The sequence below is a fragment of the Salminus brasiliensis genome, chromosome 10 (assembly GCF_030463535.1).
Source record: "Salminus brasiliensis chromosome 10, fSalBra1.hap2, whole genome shotgun sequence".
In the NCBI taxonomy this organism is placed as follows: domain Eukaryota; kingdom Metazoa; phylum Chordata; class Actinopteri; order Characiformes; family Bryconidae; genus Salminus; species Salminus brasiliensis.
In genome coordinates this window covers 40,468,927-40,493,020 of record NC_132887.1, presented here as the reverse complement: position 1 = coordinate 40,493,020, position 24,094 = coordinate 40,468,927, and the positions used below count along the sequence as shown (strand labels likewise).

The 24,094-nt window shown below is 43.3% G+C and overlaps 1 protein-coding gene across 1 annotated transcript; it reads right to left on the bottom strand.

Annotated features, from left to right (window-relative positions):
- Positions 1 to 1,879: 1,879 nt before the first annotated feature.
- On the bottom strand, positions 1,880 to 23,484 carry slc18a2 (solute carrier family 18 member 2). The gene is made up of 15 exons (XM_072690112.1): positions 23,019 to 23,484; positions 19,972 to 20,302; positions 19,824 to 19,882; positions 19,569 to 19,652; positions 18,625 to 18,717; positions 18,416 to 18,505; positions 18,289 to 18,332; positions 16,959 to 17,019; positions 15,845 to 15,940; positions 14,697 to 14,775; positions 13,774 to 13,825; positions 12,739 to 12,802; positions 11,544 to 11,663; positions 10,115 to 10,248; positions 1,880 to 7,623 (listed from the first exon to the last, which is right to left on the bottom strand). Exons 1-15 carry the CDS (start codon positions 23,149 to 23,151, stop codon positions 7,519 to 7,521), a joined length of 1,545 nt encoding a protein of 514 aa, XP_072546213.1. The 5' UTR covers positions 23,152 to 23,484; the 3' UTR covers positions 1,880 to 7,518.
- Positions 23,485 to 24,094: the final 610 nt, after the last annotated feature.

Here is a 24,094-nt window from a genome sequence, read left to right as displayed (position 1 = left end):
TGGTGGAGGAGCTCCATCCAGTACTTTTGAGATGAGTTGGGGATGATGAGAAACACTGAATGAAATGCTGTCCCAATACTTTTGTCCATGCAGCGTATCGTCAGTAATACTCATCAGGCCTTTAGCCTTAACTGTGAAAACGTGTTGATGGGCTCAGCCTCCTGCTCCGAGCTCCGTGCACGGGTTAAAAGCAGGTGTGATAATCATGCTCTAAGGGCTCAATCCAAATCTGAGTTTAGTCGTTAATGAAGGCTGTGAGTGTTCATTGGAGGCTCGGGAAAGGCCAGCACGTTATTGATGATGTGAACAGATGGCTCCCTGTGAAAGCGTGGCGCTCTAACTGAGATTGGCACTTGGATCAATAGCTGGAAGCGCTGGTCTTCAGCACCGGGCCTGTTTGCTAAAGGAAAACTCGATGTGTATTTTAAAATCAATGGAGCGAATTAGCGCATGAATGAATTGCGCTGTGGCCATCGGCCAGCTGAGGTAAACAGACTCGGGGTCAACCTGAAACGCCATGATTTTTAACCCTGGGTCTGGGATTGGGTTTACCATGGTAAAGGTGCACGTATCTGTCACAGTAACATTTTACCTAAGTACAGCAAAAGGTGTCCTCCACATCTGGCCCATCTGTGGTAGTGAGCACACACACACCCAGCACCCGGGAAGTAGAGAGGGTGAAGGGCCTTGCTCAAGGGCCCAACAGTGGCAGCTTGTCGAGCCCGGGTATCGAACCCACAACCATGTCATCAGTAGCCTGGAGCTCTAACCGCTGAGCACCACTGCCCCAGGTAGCACGCCTTTTTCCATATAGCATTCTTAAGAGCCCTGAGGTTGAAGCTTTAGTATTAGTGATATAAAAAAACAGAATAAAAGTCCCAGCTGTTTGCCAGCTGTTAATCAGCGAGAATTTAGATAAATTCAGTTAGTTCAAAACAAAAGGCTATTAAAGAAGAATCAGATTTGTTTGACGTCTGAAGAGTGTGATTGCTTTTCAAAAATTCCCCAATTAAAAAAGTTATGAATTTGCTGGCTGATTCCAGAGACACTGTTTAGTCATAGTTTCCAGAAGATTTCGGATCAAAAACATGTTTTTAAAATCGCAAATCATTAAAAAAAAATGGAGGAGGAGGAGGAGGAGGAGGGCGGGCTCCGATTGATCCAGTGAAGGATCACTGGTTCGAGTCCCAGGCCACGCTGTCTGCCATGCTGTCTCTCTCTCTCTCCTCATCACTTCAGTGTGATGCTGGCCAGTACGGACATCTGCTAGCCTATTCTCAATCAGAGCTGGGCACCCGGCAGCTTTCCTCTGAGTGTGTTGGTTGCCCGGTAGTGTTGTGAGAGGCGGGGGCTGGTTGCGCATGTGTCAGTCCTCACCCTCCCAGAGTCTGAGGTATTACATTGTAATAGAGGGAGGGTACTAACAAGTGGGTTGGGTAATGGCTATCGGAAATTTGGGAGGAAAAAAAAACATAGAAATGAATAGAAATGAATGATTCTGTTAATAGAAAAATTCATAGAACAATTCATAGAAATTCACAGAAAACTCAGAATTATCATCATTTCATATAAAGCTCAGAAGACATGTGTAGCTTCACTGGTGTTTTTTTTTTTAATAGTATAAATAATCACTGTTGTAGTCATGGTGGCCGACGTCTGGCTCCAATCACCACCATTGTAAAGAAATCCGAGTCGGTATGTATCTCCACAACGAACCACGATTTCTCTCCAAAACCCCACTCTGAATGCGCTCATCTCAAACACTGAATCTCACAGAGAATTAAAAAAAACAGGTGAAATTTCCCTTTAAAGACCATATCAATATCTATATGTATATATATATCTCTCAAAATCCACCAGAAACAAACGCAGGAGCCAGTTTAACACATTATTCCACATTTATTGATTCATTGAGTCATTTTTTTTTTTAATTGTTATTATTATTATTATTTGTCCCACCAACTACTGACATGGACCTCATAGAGTTACAGACTGGGAATCTGACAGTTTGAATCCCGACTACAGGACCTTCTACGGGATAGAAAACCGCTGGACTGTCCTTCACTGCATGGAGGGAGATACAGGTAACATACGCACAATCAGAAGACACACACACACACACATGTATGAAGGCACACACCAACATTGGCACTTACACACACACACGTTCGCCACCTCGAGACAGACCTCAGAGATACAGAACAGAAAGTAAAGACACAGCAGTGTTTATTCGCACAGGTTCGAGCTGCTGGGCAAACTGGGAGCTGAGCAAAGAGGTTGGAGGTGGTCTTGTCAGGTGGTCTCGAGTGGGAGCCTGTAAATTCTCCTAACATGACCACTAAAAGCTATCTGACCAAAAGAGCTTAATAAAAGTGAGCCGTTTCATAGTCAACATCATGCACATGTTAGAAACTCTGGGGCCTGAGCAGCTTTTCCTCGGTGAGGAAAATGATTAGCGCTTTAGCTCGCCCTGTGGTAAACAACCCTGATTAGCATTTTCCAGTGTGCGTTTCTCCAACGAACGCCACTGGATCGGATCCTCGGAAAAACGAGGTCGTTAGGGAGTCGGATTAGGAATGCTACATGCTACATCAGTGCTAAAAGCTAGCTAACACCGCTGTACACAGACCTCACATCGCAAGAAAGTCGTTTTCCTGCTACGCTATTATAGAATCGATCCCTAGCTTCTCAGACTGTACTGTACTCCTGCCAAGACCGCCGAACTAGCACTAGCTACCTCACTGGACAGACCTCGGTGTGTATTTTGGTATGGTCAGACGTATGATCCCGCACAGCACAGCAGTGTTAGCTTAGCATTCATATTTTGAACGTTGATAATTCTGCGGGGACAGTGGTTCTGTACATATAAGGTTTGGATCAGTTTTAGCACAGGCTATATGCCTCACTATGTGTCTGAGGCTGATCTGGAGCACGAAAATGCTAATGTTGCTAATAAACAATGAGAGCGATGGGTAAAGTATTAGTCAGAATATGCTAAATTTGTTAGCAACTGTTGTGTCGGTGGGAAAAGTATTCACATCTGAGACTGATCTAGAGCCCAAAATGCTAATGTTGCTAATAAACAATGGGAGTGATACCTAAAGTACCACTGAGAATATGCTAAATTTGTATGCTAATAAACAATGAGAGCGATACCTAAAGTATGAGTCATAATTTTGTTAGCAACGTTTCTGTTGGTGGGAAAAGTATTCACGTCTGAGGCTGTGAGTCCCCATAAATGCTAATGTTGCTAATAAACAATGAGAGCGATACCTAAAGTACTAGTCCGAATATGCTAAATTTGTTAGCAACTGTTGTAACGGCAGGTGTTTGATTTGGACAGTAGGCACTCGAGAAAACACTAAGCCTCATATTTATCCAGCTTCTTACAATTAAAGGATTGCCTCAGTGACTGTTAGCCTGTTAGCTGACTGGCTAACAGTTTTTCCTTGCCTGCATGATCGTACAGATCAGATTAGCACTCTGGTTCTACGAATTTACAATTCTACCCAATATCAGATCCTCCCGACACGTAACCAGTGCAATACACCATTCAAAAGACTGGAACCACTTTGTTATTTTTATCCAGTAATAATAATAATAATAATAATAATAATTCAAATACAGTGTAGATTTGGATGGGATTTTAAGTGTTTGTTTCTTTTGATTAATAAAACCTCATTGATGTACAGATTTTTTGGGAGTCTCATGACTATAATGCTAATTTAGCTTTAGCGGGCCTGTGCTGTTTGCAATGTTATGTTAGCACCAAGCTAGCCTGACTAAAACAACATGAAGGTTGAGCACTTTTCTGAACAAATCTATATAACAAAACAGCCTGTCCAGCTCAAACTGGACAGTCTGGGTCTTTTTTAATACAAATACAAATACCGAAATGCTGCATTTATTAGTTATTATAACTGGCTCAAGCCTGCATCCATCCACATTTCCCTCCAACCAATTCCTCGCAGTCAGCAGCCCTGGGCTATTTCCTGCAAATGATTTGAAATGTGTGTTTCCAACCAAAATTGGCTTCACGTCATTGAAAATCATGGTTCCAGCCTCTTGAGCGCTAGTGTATGTTGCACTGAGCGGTGGGTGCTGGTGGAGAGCTGTATGCGGCAGTGATGTTTCCGCGGGTGGAGGATGGGGATGAGGAGCACATGGCAAGCCTGCACGCACACAGCTAACACTGCCCACTCCGCTGCACGCGGCTGATCCGATTAGACGATGGTGGATGTGCTGTTGTTTAAGACTCTGGCTGTAATCATATCACACCTTTTCCTTTTTTCAGAACCTCCTGTTCTGCAGCTCACACAAATGAAACGGCCTCCGCTGGACAGGAAGCATGAAGCTATCAGACGGCTAACGAGTTCGGATAGCGATCGAGGAATGGAGGTCGTGGAACAGATCATCGTGGAGACTCGGGGATGGCGCGGCTTCTCGGGAGCCTCAGTTTAAGGTGCCCGCTTGAAATACTCCCACAGCCGAACCCATTTAAAACTAACACGCGTTTCAACAAACCGAAGGACTCAATTCAAAGGACTAACAGTAAACATCGTACTTATTAAAATATAGATATCGATATATAAGAGTTATATACACCTTCAAAATGAAAATAGACTCTAATTAAGCTGAGGTACTGTAGCGAGATACTGTACAGCAGTCTTATTATATAAGTATTACTGAATGTAACTGAATGAAGCTGGCCTGTCAGCACTGTGGGGGCAGATATTAGCGCTCGCATGACATTTTAACATTTTAGGGGTTAAAATGCAAAAATTACTGCAGAAATGCAATAACAACTTTAAAGCTTTAAAACTTTTTCCGTCTCAAAACGAGCATCTAAATGTTATTAATCTGTTAAGTAATATTCCGTTACACACCACTGCATCGCTCAGCCTTAGCTTTTGGACAGAAAAACTAAACCTGTCTTTTCTTTTGGTCCATCCATGTTCTTTCACTACAATACCCAGCATGCACTGCTCAAATACCACCCCCACAGCAATGAACTATAAAATGAGTGCAGCCACTGATGTAGAGATTAAGAAATACAGCTCATTTGCAGTAACTACACCGACTACGTGGCTTCCTTCTACATAAGCCAGTTATCTGCCATCAAAGTCCCTCCCACCTTCAAGATACATCATCAGAAGGGGGGTTTGATGGTTTTAAGAGTGGAAAATCTCGCTCTAGGACCACCGTGCCACTGCGGGAACAGGGGAGTAGGTGTGTTAACAGTAGATGTAGCAATGGTTAAGTGTTTCATGTTGGACTGAGTGCCCCTTTACATTATATGAATATTTAAGAGAAAGGGGCGGGGCTAACCTGAATTCTCTGTGAGTTTTTATTCTTGCTTTTGATGTCTTGTTAGATCAGATCTTTTCCTTTTTATATTACGTTATTCTGACAGTAAAGGTGCTACCAAGGGTTCCTTGAGCGACACCATGGAAGAACCCATTTGGATCCATAGAAGGAGGAGGTGAAGAACCTTGTATCCACTTTTAAATGGTTCTTCAATGGCATCGCTTTATCACCATCACTTTTCAGAGTGTATGGAGACAGTTTTGACGTTTTAACCATGACTTGAGTTTTAAAAAAAGATCAGTATGTATGTTTCTGTCCTATATCTAATATTGGGCTCCTCAGCGACAACCAATCAGAATCATGGGCCTGTTTTTGGCCATGATTGTGAAAAAAGCATGAGCCAATATTAACAGCCAACCGATATATCAGTTGGGGTCTAGCAGATATCTGGGAGTGGCTCACAGATAGCAACACAGTACATAATCTGTCCTCCATAATAATGTCTAATATGAAATATTATACAAAAGACACGCCCCCAGACCCAACAGCAATCTTGGCGCCACGAACGAGGAGCGACTTAGTGCCGCCAATCTTCTCGTCAAACACCTCAAACAAGTCTGCGTTTGTCGCCTAGACGCGTCAACGCCGTTCAGCTGTGCGGCCTGAACGGACAGCGCGGTTATCAGGATCCACCAGACGAAGCTGCAGAAGCTCCCGGGCTGGAGCTCTTCAGTTTTGAGGCAATATTGAATGTAAACATCACATGAACGTACACTATGGCTATTTTCTTTTTCTGCAAGTAGACTAAAGCAGTCTTCTGCTGTACCGTCCACTCTGGCTTGAAAATGGTACTGTACGGTCTTTACACAACAGTCACCTCTGATTATATTATAGAAAGGAAACACTTTAAGGCCATTTCAAGGTAAACTGTGATCCGTTTCAGCCGTCTCAGGATAAACAATAAATACGCAGTAAAATAACACGTCACAGGATTGGACTGGAGCTGTCTAATTGTTCGTCTAATTGTTCGCTTTAACCAGGCCGTCTTTGCATCTTTGGGAGATGCTGATGTACAAACCGTAGTGCAGTTACTCTTCACGTTTCCGTTTAAAGCCACAATCGGGGATTTCCGGCCGACAAATCGGCAGCGAAGCTTCCGAATGTTCTTAGTTGTTTAGTTAAAAACACAAACTAGCAGGACCGGAATGGTTTAAAGGCCCGGATCACGGAAAACTCTGACGTACTACGACGTTATATCAAATCCATCGTGCTTTTATGATGTCACAAAGGCAACACATTTGCATGTGTTCCACTCTCATAGCTCCACCCACTCGTATTATAAGGGGTTATAAGAAGGTTATAGGCGGTTGTAAGTAGTGTTTTGGTCTAGGCTGCCTTTTTAAATGAGGCACAAATAGGGCGGGCAGCCAATCAGTACAGAGGTCATTTACATATATCAGTCTTAAAGGCACAGTAGCTAAATCAGCCAGTTTGATAAATATAGAAGTTCTTGAAGGTGATTAAAAAAAGAAAACTAAGTGTTGAAGCAGGAGTCTCAGAATCGGACTGCGATGTTCTAGACGACTGGGTCAGAACATCTCCAGAACATCAGGCAGGTCTAAAGCAGTGGGGTGTTCCCGGTATGCAGTGGTCAGTACCTACTAAAAGGTGAACTGGCGACAGGGTCATGGGTGCCCAAGGCTCACTGATGCACATGGAGGCCCCTGCCTACCTCACGTTAGTCTTGGTGTTACCACAGGACACAGGTCTGAAGGTCCAGTCCACTGAGCTCCTTTCCGAAGTCTAGTTGTGGCGTATCCCCGTTTGTGGCTTTAAAGGTTTAAAGACCCTGTTTCCGAAGGCCTGTGCCAGCGCTGTGTGTGTGTGTGTGTGTGTGTGTGTGTGTGTGTGTACAGGTAAGGCTGTCGGCTGGACGTGTTTTTAAAGGACGATGAGAACGGCTTTGGTTTCAGCAGAACGGACAAACGCTAAACGTCACGGAGCGGCGCCGGACAAACACTGGGGACATTTCTCACAAAATCAGCCACGTGGCTCTGATAAAGTCTCTGTTCCCCCACACCTCCTCCTGTAATACAACAAAATAGAATCTAGAAGGGCACATACATGGCTCAGGGGCCGTGGCAGGGGTGGGGGGGATGGGTGGGGGTTTTGTGGTTCAGGGGGAGAGAGGGGAGGAGAGCTGGGGTTTATTTACTCCGGACTGTCCGGGTCCATATCGTCCCCCATCTGATAGCTGGACCCCTGGGTGGAGTAGGAGCGTGTTCTCATCGAACAGTTGGAGTCCATCAGGATGGCCTGTGAGAGAGAGAGAGAGAGTGAGAGAAAGAGAGAGAGATTAATTTATATGATTAAAAAATTATTCATTTTGTTGTAGAAAACAATTAACTGTTGCCCAATTAAATCTGAGCTCATTTCATTTGGTCTTGGTGATCAGATTAAACGAGCCTTTTCTAAACCGACAGTTGAGCTTCACACTAACGACCATTTCCCACAGCGCCCTTCTCCTCTCTCCACATGCTGGTCGTCATGACGATAATCAAATCTAAAACCACGTAAACACAATGTCGAAATACGCTACCCAATGCATACAAAATAATAGCTAGCTACATTAGATGTAGACAAAAGTATTGGGACACCTGCTCATTCCCTGTTTCCTCTGAAATCAAGGCTATTAAAAGAGCTGACCCTGCTTCTGTTGGAGTAACTGTCTCTACTGTCCAGAGAAGAAGACTTTCTACTAGACTTTGGAGGAGCATTGCTGTGAGGATTTGATTGCATTCAGTGATAAGAGCCTCAGTGAGATCAGGATATATGGATGGTCACCACCCTACCTCATCACCCTTCATACCCCTCTAGCCCACACCTATTAGGGTTGGGTTAGGTTAACCCAGCCCTAACCCTAGTGGCAGTATGTCTCTACAGGGACTAGACAAGCTCTGTGTGTGCATTTGCACATCTGTGTCAGCAACAGGTGCAGCTTAAAGTAGCTGAATGCATTCATTAGAAGGGATGTCTATGGGGGGTGGCTGGCTTCACACATACTGGCTAAGTCTTTACCGTCCGAGTGTTGGGAGCGTTGCTAGTGCTAAGGGGAGCTATGAACAGATGGGCTAATTGGCGGGTTGAGCTAATTGGTGGGCTACCAAGGTAAAATCAGACAAAAAAAATTATATGCAAAAAAAAAGGAAGAAGAAGGAGTGTCCACAAACATTTGGTCACATTTACGTATGTCCCCTGCTCATAGCTCCGCCCTCTATTTTGGAAGTCGGGTGAGGTGTCACTCCCAGTTTCGACATCCAACTTACAGACGTAAATGCAGCGCAGCGTAAGATACGGACCCTTGCCTTTGGAGTGGTTGTTTTTTGTTGCCACGGCAACAACGCTGTCAATCACTGTCCGAATGAGGTCTGAAACACCCACATAGTCGGAGGCGGAGACTTTTTCTACTTCTTTTCTATTTCTATTAAGACTTTTCTGTCTTAATGATGGTTGGGATCAAGAAGTTCTGCTCTTCCGTGGTTTCCTGGCCGTTTCTCTTTTAAGGCCTCCTGTAATGTATTCGGATCACTGGTCCAGTATTGTGCCTGTAGACCAGTCTCTTGGGGGGGTGCGTGTGTGTGCATGCTTGAGTGCGAGTGTATGCGTGTGTGTGGTCGGGAGGACTCTTCAGAGGCGATGTAGGGCTCTTGTTGAGAAAGAACACGAAGCAGAGCTTTGATCAAAGCCTGCATTCGAGGGCAAACGCACGAGTCCGCTCCAATCACCATCACTCTTTGATCTTTGCTTAAGGGCATCCTGGGCAATCTTTCCTTTGCATCTGCTGTGTAATATCATTTTCCATTTCGGTCATGTTCCATCATGTCAGAGGTCTGAAATCCAGCGGAATAAAGAGGCTGAATGACGTTGGGATGATGAGGATGATGATGAAGGCTGTTATTGTGAAGTATTGATACAGTATTAGCAGCAGCCGTTTTTGTAGCGAGATGGAAATAATGAATGCATAAATCAATAAGAGTCGTGTCCTGAGGCACTTTCAAGACGTCAGCATAAAATGTCAGACCGCTTATGAAGTCCACCCTGCCGGGGTCATCCCGCAGAGGAGTACTGCCCTTCTCACTGCACATCAGCTTTAACCAAGGGTTAATCCTCCGCTGAGTTGACACTTGTGAATACTCAAGTATAATTTTAATGTTTTTTATTTTTTTGAGAATCTGCTCTCTGAAAAATATGTAAATTATTCGATATTAAATAATGTAAGTGTGCTTTTAAGAAGTGCACTTAATCCTGCTTCTGTTGGAGTGACTGTCTCTACTGTCCAGAGAAGAAGACTTTCTACTAGATCTTGGAGTAGAACTGCTGTAAGGATTTGATTGCATTCAGCAACAAAAGCATGTTAGTGAGGTCAGGATGTTTAATGATTCCCACCCCAACTCATCCCCTTTTGGGGACGGGCTTTATACCCCTCTAGCCCAAGTCTGGCATCATGTTGATCTGCTTCAGAGAGTCCTATTGTTGAAATAATTAATTTCCAATTTTACTCTATTTTCTACCCAATTTGGAAAGGCTAATTACCCCGTGCCTCCAACACTGGAAGGGCGAAGACTAGCACACAAATGCACTTATCAGAAAGGGTGTCCACAAACTTTTGGACACAAATTTTTATATACACTTAAATGCATTGCATTTATGTATCCCTATCTTTGTAGTCGTTGCCAGCTACAGTAGGTTTCCACCTGTCCTGTGATGCCGCCAGGTCGGGGCAGTGAGGCTATGACCATAATCTCACCATTTTCTCCTCGTTAGCCGGCGGGTTGCGGAGGAAGAAGCAAAGCGGTGCAAATAGGATGTCCACCACACCGATGATGGTCATTAGCCAGGGGAACCCAATGCTGCGTGCTATAGCTCCACCGGCCGAGGGACCTGCAGAAGGAAAGCATCACACGCATATGGTATTACTGTACTTGTGGGGTGTTACACTGACAGCACTGATACAAAATAATGCTCAGCTTTAAAAAAACAAAACAAAACAAAAAAAAAACACAGTCTCACACGGAATACAGTACTAGGCCCTGGACTAGGCCCGCTACCATATATCCAATACTGGCATGTTATCAGTACTGGTGGAAATATCACCAATAATGTGCTCATAATGATCATTGTATGGTTGTAGCAACATCGGGATTCATTTTCACAACATTCCCAGTGGCAGAACCATTTACCTCACCATTTATGTCACTGGGGAGGTTGTGAGTTTGAATCCCAATGTCTATCTTTATGACAATGGTGCAGACTGAACTGGAGAATCTAAACACTGTCATGGTTAAAATAACACAAATTAATGAAAATATTATATAACAAGAAACGTCTTTTGGTCTCGTCTTGAGCCCAGTCCTAGACCAAGGTGTGAAGGCTGGCTTGTATAATTATACTTAAGCGAAAGTCTTGATTTAATTAAAAGTACCATTCCAACAAGAACACACAGTATCACTGTCGTAAAGCACCAAAAGGTATTTCGTGGTAATAGCACCCCCTTGTGGAGAATCCTCCTACTAAACATGAGTGATGACAATATGTGACTGAGTTAGAAGCCAAGTCCATATTATTAATATTGTGTTATATTATGAAAAATGTTATATAACACGAAATAAACCTTAGCGTAATGTTTGTAGCAGCATAGTGGCTAACTAGCATACTGCCTCCCTTTGGCAGACTGGGGTTCGATTACCTGGCTTGGGGCCTTGAACTTTTTGTGAAGGATTTGAGACCATGGATGTCCAACTATGCTGAAGTTCTACTGCAGTTCTAGATGTTAGTCAGTACTTCTTCTACTCAAGTTGTTTTGGCTTCTAACTCACTCACATATTCACTCACGTTTAGCAGGCTGAGGATTCTCCACAAAGGGGTGCTAATACAAAGAAATACCTTTTGGTGTTTCACAACAGTGACACTGCGTGTTCTTGTTGGAATGGTACTTTTAATTCAACTCCAGTCATTTCTTCACAGAAGTAACAACACTTTCTTAAAATAAATATGGTCTAGCCTCTCACACCTAGGTATAGGCTCAAGACGAGACCGTTTCGAGAATTTGTGAAAGAGGCCTACAAATGAATTCCACCATTAAACTGATTTCAAATCAGGGCTGGTCAGGCTCAGCAAAATCATGACAGGCTGTGTTTTTTTTTTTAGTGGAGGTTCAGATTGAACCACTCCCTCACCGAAAGCGAAGCCCATGCAGAAGGCCACGTCAGCGATGGCGTACACACTTCCATACACAGAGACGTGCCGCAGATCCACCAGGTACCCCATGATTGGCATCATGGAGGAGTCCACCATGCCTATCACACACACACACACACACACATAGAAGAAGAATCCTTCAGATTCAATGGTCAATTTATCTCGGAGTAGAGCAGCTGCCTCCAGCCATATCCCTTAAGAGCTGGTGTGGAGTGTTTGCTGCCATTGTGTCAAGACAAAAGCTTGGGCACACACAATGCTTGTTGACTCTACCAACTCTACCACACTCAAACACTGACCCACAAAATCTTTTTCCGATCATTTGAACACAGCAGCTGGTTCTCACATTGCGTTAATACTGTACGAGGAATGGACCAATAGAAAAGATCCAGAATTATATGGACCCTGGGATCAAAATGACTTAGACCATGGCAAAGCCATCAGCTTGTTCTTCTTGAGGTTTCTTATCATCCTGCAGTAGAAGCTGGTGAGATGGTGAGATGTTTGCTGATGTTTACCCGAATCCATTCTTCTCTCTACCAGTAAAGTTATCCCTGAGCCACTGGCTGCAGCACAAGCCCAAAGCCTGATCCACCCACCACCATGTTTAACAGTTGGAGAGGTTTGCATTGTGATCAAATCAGTCCACAGGACTAGTTTCCATAATGCACCAGGCATGTTTAGATGTTCTTTTGACGCTGGCTGTTGTGGGGAGGATGCAGGAAGGGTCTCCTACTGGTGGCTCTTCTATGAAAGTTATATTAATGCAGGTGTTGCTGCACAGTAAAACAGTGCTCCACCACTGCAGAGTCTTTTTCAGTTTTGATGGACCTTTCCATTATCAAACCTACAAGCAGTTCCTTAAGACTTTTTTCTTGGTCGTCCAAACCTCAACTTGACCTCCATCGTTTCTTGTTAATGTCTTAATTACATTAGAAACTGAGCAAACTGCTACCCTAAGAGACTATATTGTTAATGCATGTGTTTGAACAAATGTGGGCCCTAGAATGGACCCAGGAGGGACTCCACGACACTGTGGCAGACGGAGAGAAATATCTTTCCATGGTAAATTTAGCTCAGTCATACTTTCAAAATCCATTTAGTCTCCAAAACAAAAACCAGAGAGATTAGCAGAGAAATTAGCAGAGCTAATGCTAAGTGGCTAATGCTCACCAATCGCGAAACCAACCCCAAAGTTTGGCAGTATGAGTCCGTAGATGTCCTTTGCGAAAGGCACCTGTGAAAAGAAGAAACACATGTGAGATCTGGGTGACGTGCAGGAATGCCATCAACCCCCCCTCCCCCCCAACCACCCCCCGACTGTTCTGGGTTCTGACCCCTGCTTCTGTGTTGTTTTTCCCAGCCTAAGCTAGAGCTCTAACTGCTGACCACTGTCTGAGTTCCCGGCATCACACACACAGCCGTCCGTCCACTCAAACACTGACATTCATCTAATCAGGATAAACATTCAGAGAATGGCCTCGTATCCTGTCAGACAGGAAGTGGCCAGGGCGAAAAGGGAGAGACAGAGAGTCTGAATATTTTTAGTGAAACCTGCTCTTTCGGTGTGAATTACTTAGTATCCACTATGAGTTATTTAGTATCCACTATGAGTTATTTAGTATCCACTATGAGTTATTTAGTATCCATTAAATTATTCAGTATCCACTATGAATTACTCAGTATTTCCTATGAATTACTCCATATCCACTATGAATTATTCAGTATTCACTATGAATTATTTAGTATCCATTATGAATTATTTAGTATCCATTATGAATTACTCAGTATCTACTATGAATTACTCAGTATCAATTATGAATTATTTAGTATCTACCATGAAATATTCTGTATCCGCTATGAATTATATAGTATACATTATGAATTATTCAGTACTTACTATGAAATATTCAGCATCTGCTATGAATTATTCTGTATCCACTTTGAATTATTCAGTATCTACTATGAATTATTTAGTATCCACTTTGAATTATTCTGTATCCACTTTGAATTATTCAGTATCTACTATGAATTATTCTGTATCCACTTTGAATTATTCAGTATCTACTATGAATTATTTAGTATCCACTTTGAATTATTCAGTATCTACTATGAATTATATAGTATCCATTGAGAAATATTCAGTATCTGCTATGAAGTACTCAGTATGTACTATGACAGCTTTTACAAAGAGGTAAAATCACTTACACAGAGAATACTGACGCCAACCAGCAGCATTCCTATCATTGAACACAGCCATCTGCAGAGAGAGGGGGGGAGAAAGAGAGGAAGACAGAGGGGTGAGAGAGAGGGGAGGGGAAGTGAAAGCGAGATAGAAAGAGAAATAAAAAAGTGAGTGGAGGGGACGTGGCCAACAATAACAGCGTCCACTCAGAAAGATGTGTGTGTTTGTCCAAGCCTAAAGAGCACACACACACACACACACAGAAGCAATATGTGGCCCCACAGGGCACTGGAGAAATGTCGAGGTCATGTGTCGAGGAGATGCTGAGTTTTCCAGGGGGAAGCGGTTCTCTCTACTTTTTGTGATCGTCTTGCTGGTTTAGCCGAAAGCGGAGGAACCCCCTCTCTTCTCGATGTGGAGATTCGAGAGCCAGAACACACTGAAAGGTCACACTTTTGACCCTCCGTTTCCATTACGAGAGATGGGAGCCTGGTCTCGTATGGCTGGAAGTAACTGCCCGGCAGCAGTGGTCAGACTTGCCTATAATAAAGACTTTGGCTCAAATCTCTTGGGGTACTCAAACATCTGCATGCTGTTTTTTTTCTTCCCTTTTTTTCTCTGTAGAAAACAGGAATGATTTCCTAATCCTGATCAAAATGCTGAAGAGAAGTTTTAACTTGGTCTTTTGGAGATCAGCTCATGATGTTCTCATGATGAAGTCATGTGACCATGACCAACAAGTGATTTGCATTAGAAATGCTGGAGAAACAGAGGCTCGGACAGACAGACGGCCCTGCTCTCTGTTTTTATTAAAAAACAAATATCCCGTATCACACATCAGAGCAGCGCCGCAAAAACTCATCTCGCCCTGTTTAATGGCGACGGAAGCAGACGGGCGAGCGGCGGAGAGATAAGAGCAGGAGAGAAAGATTCATTTCCTTCCTACCTCCCCATCTTATTCGCCAGCACCGCAAAGATGTTCGTCCCAATCAGGTAGGAGATGCTGGCAGGCAGGAACGCCACACCTGAGAGAGAGGGACAGAGAGAGAGAGAGTGAAAAAAGGGAGAGTGAGTAAGAAATGAGAGGAGAGGAGGGGACATAGAGAATAGAGGGCGAGAGAGAGAAGGAGAAAGAGAAAAGAAAGGGAAAGTGAGCAAGACAGGGCGGGCGAGAGAGAAATGACAGGGAGAAAAGGAGGAGAGAGAGAGAGAGAGACAGAGAAAGAAAGAGAGAGATAAATGAAGAGAGGCAGAAACAAATGAGAGCGAGAGACAAAGAGAGAAAGAAAGATAGAGAGAGAACCAAATGAGACAAGAGAAAGGGAGCGAGAGAGAAAGAGAATGAGAAGAGAAAAGGAAAGGACGAGAGAGGAGGATGGAGAAATAGGAGAGAGAGAGAGAGAGAGAGAGAGAGAGAGAGGTGATGAGACAGCGTGTTATATCAGTCTAATCTGTGACGCTGTAATGAAGTCTCTCTCTCTCTTTTTCTCTCTCTCTCTCTCTCTCTCTCTCTCTCTCTCTCGTCACTGGCACTCTAATATCCTGCAGGAACGCTGATAGCCCTCCAACCCATCCACACCCACACACACCCCTGCCTCCTTCAGTCTTATTCTTTACACACACACACACACCTATTATGTACCGCTTCTTCAGAATGACAGAAGACGTCCTCACCTATTCTATACCTCCAAACTGTCCAAAAGTATCCAGACAACCCTTCCACTAAGTGAATGTGGCCCCCGTTACTGCCCCTAAAAAAAGCCCTGGCCAATAGAACGGAGCACTCTGAAGCAGCCGTGATCACATCCACTACAAAGCCCTCCAGCATGTGAGGAGATGATGGAGCTCCATCCATCTGCCCATTAGATCTAACTAAACATCCAGCATCGCTCTCCAGCAGAGTAGGTCAACACCCTTGATTTCAGCGGAATGCAGGAGAAGCAGGTGTCCACATACTTTTGGCCAGTGTGTGTAACAAGCGTTAATAAGGTTAATTTGTGGAGAGCTGAGGTGTGTGTGAAGTGGGAGATGTCTCTGCCGGTGGTCAGTTAAGATATGTGTGTGTGTGTGTGTGTGTGTGTGTGTGTGTTTTACCTAGCTGCCACTTTCTGGCACACATAGTCTCCATCATCCAGATGGGCAGGGCAGGCTCCAGCATCGCGATAGCCATGTTAGCGAAACAGATAGAGCCTGGAACGACCACACATGCACACACACACACACACACACACACACACACACACACACACTGAAGAAACATCCTCCCTTTGCCCCCCCTCCTCTCTAATACCCCGCATTATCCTGCGCTTCACTCCGACAGCTGCAATTCAACCACAGCAGAGTGTGTGACACACAGATGTGTTTCTCTGCCACTTGACACACACACACACACACACACACACACACACACTCTCTCTCTCTCTCTCCATATTTTCTTTCTACCTCTCTTTATCTCTCTCCCTCTCTCTCCTCATTGAGATCACCTCTCTCTGTCTTGCTCTCTCTCTCTTATTCGCTTTCTCGCTCATCACTCTCTCTTTTGTCTTTGCTATTCTTACTCTCTCTCTCTCTCTCTCTCTCTCTCATTTGCTTTCTTGCTTATCACCCTCTCTCTTTTGTATTTGCTACTCTCTCTCTCCCTATTTTCTCTCTACCTCTCTTTATCTCTCTCCCACTCTCTCCTCATTAAGAGTCTTGCTTTCTCTCTCTCTCTCTCTTTTGTCTTTGCTATTCTTAATCTCTTTCTCTCTCTCTCTGTCAATCTCTCTAATTTTCTCTCCCTCTCTCGCTCTCAGCCCTCTCTTATCCTTCACTTGTTCTGTGATGACCCCTTTTAACATGCGTCACACCCTCTCCTTCCACACACACACACACACACTATTCTATAATGGAGCTGTGCGTCACTCTCCTCCCTCCTGTAAACAGGTGTGTTTTAAAGCCAACACTGGTCAGTAATACACAGCTACACACACACACACACACACACACACACACACTGCCTGTGTAAAATCTGTTGACATCTAGCTTCATCAAAGAGGCTTCTGTAAAACTCAGCGGCATCAAATAAAGTGATTAATCAGTTCATTTCATGAATATGCTAATGAGACCTGAATGTAAATATGTGTAAATATTACAGATCACAGTAAATCATTTAGAGGAGAAGAGGTTGATATTTGTTTGTTTGTTGTTTGTTTGTTTGTTCCCTCACCTGCAGCGATGAGGATGTAAGGGTCTTTCATGAGGGTGATCAGAGACGTTCCCTTCTGGCTCTAAACCCAAACACACAGAACGAGCCTTTAATAAAGCACTGGGTCCACATTACTGAGCAGCAGTGAGTGATTACTGATACAGGTTCAGAGTGTAGGAATGTCTGACCGCTGCTTTGATCTTCAGTGATCACCTGGCTGATGATAATGTGGAACATCTGATCTAATAGTCATTATTAATAATGATGATTTTAATAACAGAGGTGTGTAATAAATCTGATCTGTCGGAGGGCTGATGTGATCTGATCTGATAAAACCTGCGTGTGACACCATCACACCGTCACCTGACCACACCAGCTCATTACCCTGCCTGCCCTCATTATATCAGCCTTTATTATTTATCACCCCCCCCACCTCTCCCTAACACACACACACACACACAGATGATGAAGATGAAGGAAATGAAGTTGATTCTGGATTTCTGCTACAATCTAAATTATTATTAGTATCAGTATCAGTAATAATTACAGTAACAGTAATAATAACAGTATCAGTAATAACTACAGTAACAGTAATAATTACAGTAATAATAACAGTATCAGTAATAACTACAGTAACAGTAATAATTACAGTAATAATAGTATCAGTATCATTAATAACTACAGTAACAGTAATAACACCAGTATTAGTAACAGTAATAATTACAGTAACAGTAATAATAACAGTATCAGTATCAGTAATAACTACAGTAACAGTAATAACATCAGTATTAGTAGCAGTAATAATTATAGTAACAGTAATAATAACAGTATCAGTATCAGTAATAACTACAGTAACAGTAATAACATCAGTATTAGTAGCAGTAATAATTACAGTAACAGTAATAATAACAGTATCAGTAATAATAACAGTATCAGTATCAGTAATAACTACAGTAACAGTAATAACACCAGTATTAGTAACAGTAATAATTATAGTAACAGTAATAATAACAGTATCAGTATCAGTAATAACTACAGTAACAGTAATAACATCAGTATTAGTAGCAGTAATAATTACAGTAACAGTAATAATAACAGTATTAGTAATAATAACAGTATCAGTATCAGTAATAACTACAGTAACAGTAATAATTACAGTAACAGTAATAATCACAGTATTAGTAATAACTACTGTAACAGTAATAATTACAGTAACAGTAATAATAACAGTATCAGTATCAGTAATAACTACAGTAACAGTAATAACATCAGTATTAGTAACAGTAATAATTACAGTATCAGTAATAATAACAGTATCTGTAATAATCACAGTAACAGCTGTTTTACTCACCTCTGGCTCCACTTTTGAAGGCTGGAGCACGAACAGCTGCAGAGCTGCAGTGAGAGAGGAACAGACAGTGTTACTGAGCTCCACACTGAGGCCCTCACACCTGCAGCCAGCCTACAGACACACTCACCTCCATCCAGCACGGCCAGAACAGCCAGGATGAGGAACGGAGCCGTCTTCCCTACGAACTCGTACATCACACTGCCGAACGGAGGCCCCACTGAAACACAGGGGAACACAGCTATTATCTCTCTACAGGTGTTACAAATCTATTCACAGGTATTAATCTCATCACACACACACACACACACTCCTGTACAGAAGTGAAAGTGTACACACCCAACACTCCCATAGCAAGTCCTCCCAATGCAATGCCAATAGCATTTCCTCTCTCTTCATCATCTGTATACACACTCGCCAGCATGCCCATACCTACACACACACACACACACACACAGTAAATACATTGTAAACTAAATATTATGCATTGTTCAGTATCCACTACGAATTCTTCAGTATTAACTATGAATTCATCAGTATTTACTATAAGGTCTTCATTATCCAGTATGAATTATCCCGTGTCTAATAAGAATGATTCAGTATCCACTATGAAATATTTAGTATCCTGTATGAATTCATCAGTATCTACAATGTATTATTCTATATTTACTATGAATTATTCACTATCCACTATGAATTATTCACTATCCACTATGAATTACTCAGTATCCACTATGAATCCTTCACTATACACTATGAATTCTTCAGTATTCACTATGAATCCTTCACTATACACTATGAATTCTTCAGTATTCACTATGAATTACTCAGTATCCACTATGAATTACTCAGTATCCACTATGAATCCTTCACTATACACTATGAATTCTTCAGTATTCACTATGAATTACTCAGTATCCACTATGAATTACTCAGTATCCACTATGAATTATTCACTATCCACTATGAATTATTCATTATCCACTGTGAATTATTCAGTATCCAGTGTGAATTATTCACTATCAACTATAAATTATTCAGTATCAGTGTGAATTCTTCAGTATCTACTATAAATTATTCCATATCTACTACAAATGAATCATCGTCCCCTATGAATTGTTCAGTATCGACTACAAATGATTCAGTATCCAGTGTGAATTTGTCAGTTTCTAGAATTAATTATTTTGTATTCACTATGAATGATCTGGTATTTATTGTGAATGGCTACTCTTCAGTGTAGTGGGTATAAAGGGGGTTTTCAGACTTGTGTGTGGCGTGTGTACCTGCCACCGAAGAGCAGGAAGATCCAACGCCCTGCAGTGATCGAGCCAAAAACAGCAGCGTGTAACTCGAGGAAAAGGCAAACACTACACAATACACACACACACACACACACACACACACACACACAGAAATGTGTTAATCTTGTGCTAAAGCAACATCAGATTCAGTCTTTATTTTTTTATTTTATAATTTTATTTTAATAATGCTCCATGCTGAAAAGGCCTAAGGCGGGTGGAGGAGCGTGAGCCACTCACTGATTGTGGAGAGGAACATGATGCAGAATCCAGCAAACATGGGGATCTGGTAGCCTATTCTGCAAACACAGGAAAACATCACCCAGCACATTCACTCAGTAGGTCATCAGTACCTTCAGCAGTCTTGGGGGTGTTTAGGGTGCATTACCTGTTAGTGAGGGGTCCTATAAAGGGGTTGGTGAGGAGCTGGACAGTGGCCTTCGACGCGAACAGGAGCCCCACCTTCACGTTCTCATTTAGAAGTTGGCCGTCTGCTTTGGGGCAGTTGGAGGCGTTGGGCGCAGGGGTGACTGTCGTGGTGGGCGGCACGGTGGGGGTGCTGAACTGTGGGCTGAGGTTGGTCAGGCGTGTGGAGTTGTCATACAGAGACACGATGGTCTGGAAGGTGCCGGAAGGGTGGTGGGAGGAGACGGAGTGATTCCTCGCTGCAGTGGACGCCTCGTCGTCCACCGTGTACAGGTAGCTAGGAATGATGGGCACTGTTGGAGAGAGAGAAAGAGAGAGAGAACGAGAGAGAGAGGCTTTGAATAAAAGGCATAGGATGTTCCATGTGATTCCATCCCCTTCCGTTCTACAGAAATGACGCCAAAACTGTCCGCCATGTTGTCAAATTTGCAACCAGAGTCTGCGCAGTAGAGACCAGAGGTGGAGCCGGATCCTCCTCTCATGTGGTAGCCCCACCCACTTCTCCTAGATCGAGGCTCAGTGTCTCAGACCGCCTTCACTGAGCTTCCAGCGCAGAAGCAGAGCGGATTTCCGGTAAGTGGACGCTCCAACAGTAAAAGTGCAGCTCATGTAACTCTGCTCCGCCATGTAATGAACAGACCTGCAGACCACCGTTCTCTTCCAGTCAGGGCTGTCTGTCAATCACTTTATTCCTAAGTGTAGCCCCGCCTTCTTACGCTAGAGCAAGTAAAAACTGATTTAAAAAGGGCCGCTATCAGCACAGGGAGATTAACTGCTGGAGTTTGGAGACGGAAAGACAGTATAGAGGAGGAAAATCAGATGGGAAATGGGCGGAGCTGTTTCCTCATTAAAACATATAGGGGCGGGCGGGGCTACACATCCGGCCAGCAGACGCTTCTCATCTGAGAGATGCTAGTTAGGAACACTCAACACAACAACTGTAAGTCCAGCCTATGGGATGCTTCTGCTCTGGCAGTATTTAATACCTACTGTCTTTCATACCGTACAGGTCCAAATATTTGTGGACACCCCTTCTAATGAATGCATGCATTGCTGACACAGATGTGCAAATGTGCACACACACACTTACACAGCTTGTCTAGTCTAGGAGCAGATCAACATCATGAACCTATTGACTCCATGCTGCCTAATAAAGCCAGGTGTGGGCTAGTAGAGGGGTATAATAAAGCCCCCCAGCATTGAGGAGTTGTGGAGCAGTGGAGGAACTGTGTTCTCTGGACTGATGGTGGTGGAGCTCCATCCAGTACTTTTGGGATGAGTGGAGGAGTTGGGGTTGACCTTTATGACCTCACATTCTAACACTCTTGTCGCTGAGTGCAATCAAATCCTCACAGCAATTCTCTCCTCCAAAATGTAGTAGAAAGTCTTCTTCTCTGGACAGTAGAGACAGTCACTCCAAATGTGCCCAAAATGTGGTTTGCGGTTCTTCAAGACTTTTTTGTGTGGTCAAGGGTCTAAAAAAAAGAAACCGGCCTAGATTTTGTACTTTTGTGAGGCTAATAGTACACACAAAAACCTTCTAATAAACATAACACTCCTTTTTATTGGGATTATCTCTCTTTAGTAGTCCTGTTTACATTTTCTATTCACTCTACCTGATTTATTTATTTATTTATTTATTTGCCCTTTCTAGAATAGCCGATACTCAGAATGCTAGCTAGCTAAGAAGCTAGGTGAAAAATACAGTGTAAAGTGTGACCAGGCTGGTTATGTTTTAGGAACTTAATAAATAAAATATGTGAGTTTGAGCTACAACTGCTATCAAACAGGAACATAAACTGCTAATTTTTCGCTAACATAATATGCAAAATCCAATATCTCACAAATCTCAGATTTCAGGAAACCAAATATCAGGGATATATAACAGATAAATAATAAATAATAAACTGGAATATTAAACACAAGATTTGCTGACAGAACTAAAACGACACTGATAGTTAGCAAAGTTAGCTTAGATTTAGCGGCTATTGTGAGACTTTTATTTTGAAAGGTCTCATTAAATCTCACTAAAACTCGAGTTGTGTTATTATTAAAAATTAATAAATAAAAGATGACAGTGTTTTTAGTCCCATTTATTAAAAATCCTGTTCTTTTATTAAATGATTTAGCTGTTAAAGAAGATAAATAACGCTGTGGATTAATTGTGAGTTTTTTAGATTAAGCTAAATATAAAATAACACGTTTCGTTTACTTTTGAGCAAAACGTGAAATAAACTTGTGCTCGTTTTACAGGAAAAAAAATCATATTTCATAGACGATTAAAACCGACTATTAACCATTAAATTAGATTAATTTTTCTCGTTATTGTTCTCACTTGTTTTTCTTCTCTCGCTTGTTTTCACGTCGATTTGACGTTTTTCTTCCTGCTAGCACCCCAGCATTTTTTTCTCTAATTTTCTAATTATTGTCAACAGTAATTAGCATTAGTATCATTATTTCTGCTTTCCTTTTTTTTTTTACTAAGGTTTCTGTGTGTTTATTTAAATAAATAATCAGTACAATCGACTATATTAATTTTAATATATTAATATGCATATTTTAGAGTGTTATGTATTATATATGATTTATTGTAAATCAAAAAGTGAGAGCCATCTCTGCATATACTGTTTTTACATATATATTAAACAATTTTACATTTATAATAAAACATAGCCCGCTTTAAAAACTGATATTATCTGGATATAGCAGTTTATGAGTGTTGGCTTCATGCCAGGACCTCTCATTAATCCCAATAATCTCTAAAACTGCAGATTCTGGACCTAAAACCAGCGTCTCAGGATCACTGGTGATCCCCTGTGGTCACTCTGACCAGCTAAACCCCTAAACGCCCCATAAGCTGGAAATCCGAGCCTGGCAGCCTCGATTAGCCCCAGCTGATTAAGTCTAGCACTCAGAGCAGCTCGTGGGCTCCGGGTCCCCCCGAACAGCTGGGGGGCATTAGCAGGGTGCGGAACCCCCACGGCACCGGCGGAGGACCCCACCACTCACCCACCACCGTCAGCAACATGTTGTCCAGCAGCAGGGCGATGAAGACGATGAGGAGGATGAGTCTGCGGGACTGCCTGCCCTCCCTCAGCCACGCGAGCACCCCCACATCTCTGAAGGCGTCAAATAATCCCATCTTCAGCCCGTGCACGAGCGCGGAGAGAGCTGCGCGAGCGGAGAGCCTGGCGCACGGACGCGGCGACGAGCACGGCCAGTCTGGAGACGCGCCTTCTCCTCACCAAGCCATGACCATCCAGTTCGCGCGGGCTGGTGAGTGTGTGTGTGTGTGTGTGTGTGTGAGTGTGAGTGTGGGGTGGGGTGGGGTGGGGGGACAGTGAGCAGACCCCAGGCTGTCTAGAAGAAATGTTTGATCTGGAAGGAGAGGCTCTCGCGCGCACAAATGACCCCAGGCTGCCCACAAGTCCGCAGCCTCTCTCAGACGGACGTTTATACAGAGGGCTGGGTCTCTTCTATTTCACTTACCTGACCTCTTGCTGACGTCACGACTCCTCAGCGCCCCCCCCCTCCCACCCTCCCGTACTGCCAAACGGTCTATAATACAAACAAACAAGCAAACAGATACACCCCCCCCTCCCCTCCCCTCCCCTCCCCCGTCGACTTGTCTAACTGTGTCACGTGACCTTTGGTCATTATGAATGAGTCCAATTAAGTGAATCACGTGACGAGAAGGTGACCATAAACATCCAGTACAGCTGAGATACGAGACACGAGCTCAACAGGTGAGCTCCATCTCCTCCACTGAGGGCGCACACACCTGCACAATGGCGCCACCCCGTGTCCAGCGTCCATAACGGCTCAGCAAGTGGACCAGCCAAGCACGGGCTCCAAAGTGATGAGCCCCATGAGTGTGAGAGCATCAGCGAGGTCAGGTACTGATGTTGGGTGATTAGTTAGTTCTGCCCCTCCATCTCATCCCAAAGGTACTGGGTGGAGCTCCGTCATCCCACTAGAGAACCCCACAGCGCAGTGACCTTAGGGTCAAGTGCTAATGGCTGCTCCAGAGCGCCTTGTTCTACTGTATCTAAATATCCACTGGGCCGCTGGGTGTTGCTGGCCTT

Excerpts from the sequence above, each read along its gene's own strand:
- slc18a2 (XM_072690112.1), bottom strand. The coding sequence starts at position 23,151 with ATGGGATTATTTGACGCCTTCAGAGATGTGGGGGTGCTCGCGTGGCTG. Across the intron at positions 18,718-19,568 it reads TTCCTGCTCTTCGGTGGCAG|GTATGGGCATGCTGGCGAGT; the intron begins GTACACACGCCA and ends GTGTGTGTGTAG. Across the intron at positions 17,020-18,288 it reads CTTCAAAAGTGGAGCCAGAG|AGCCAGAAGGGAACGTCTCT; the intron begins GTGAGTAAAACA and ends GTTTGGGTTTAG.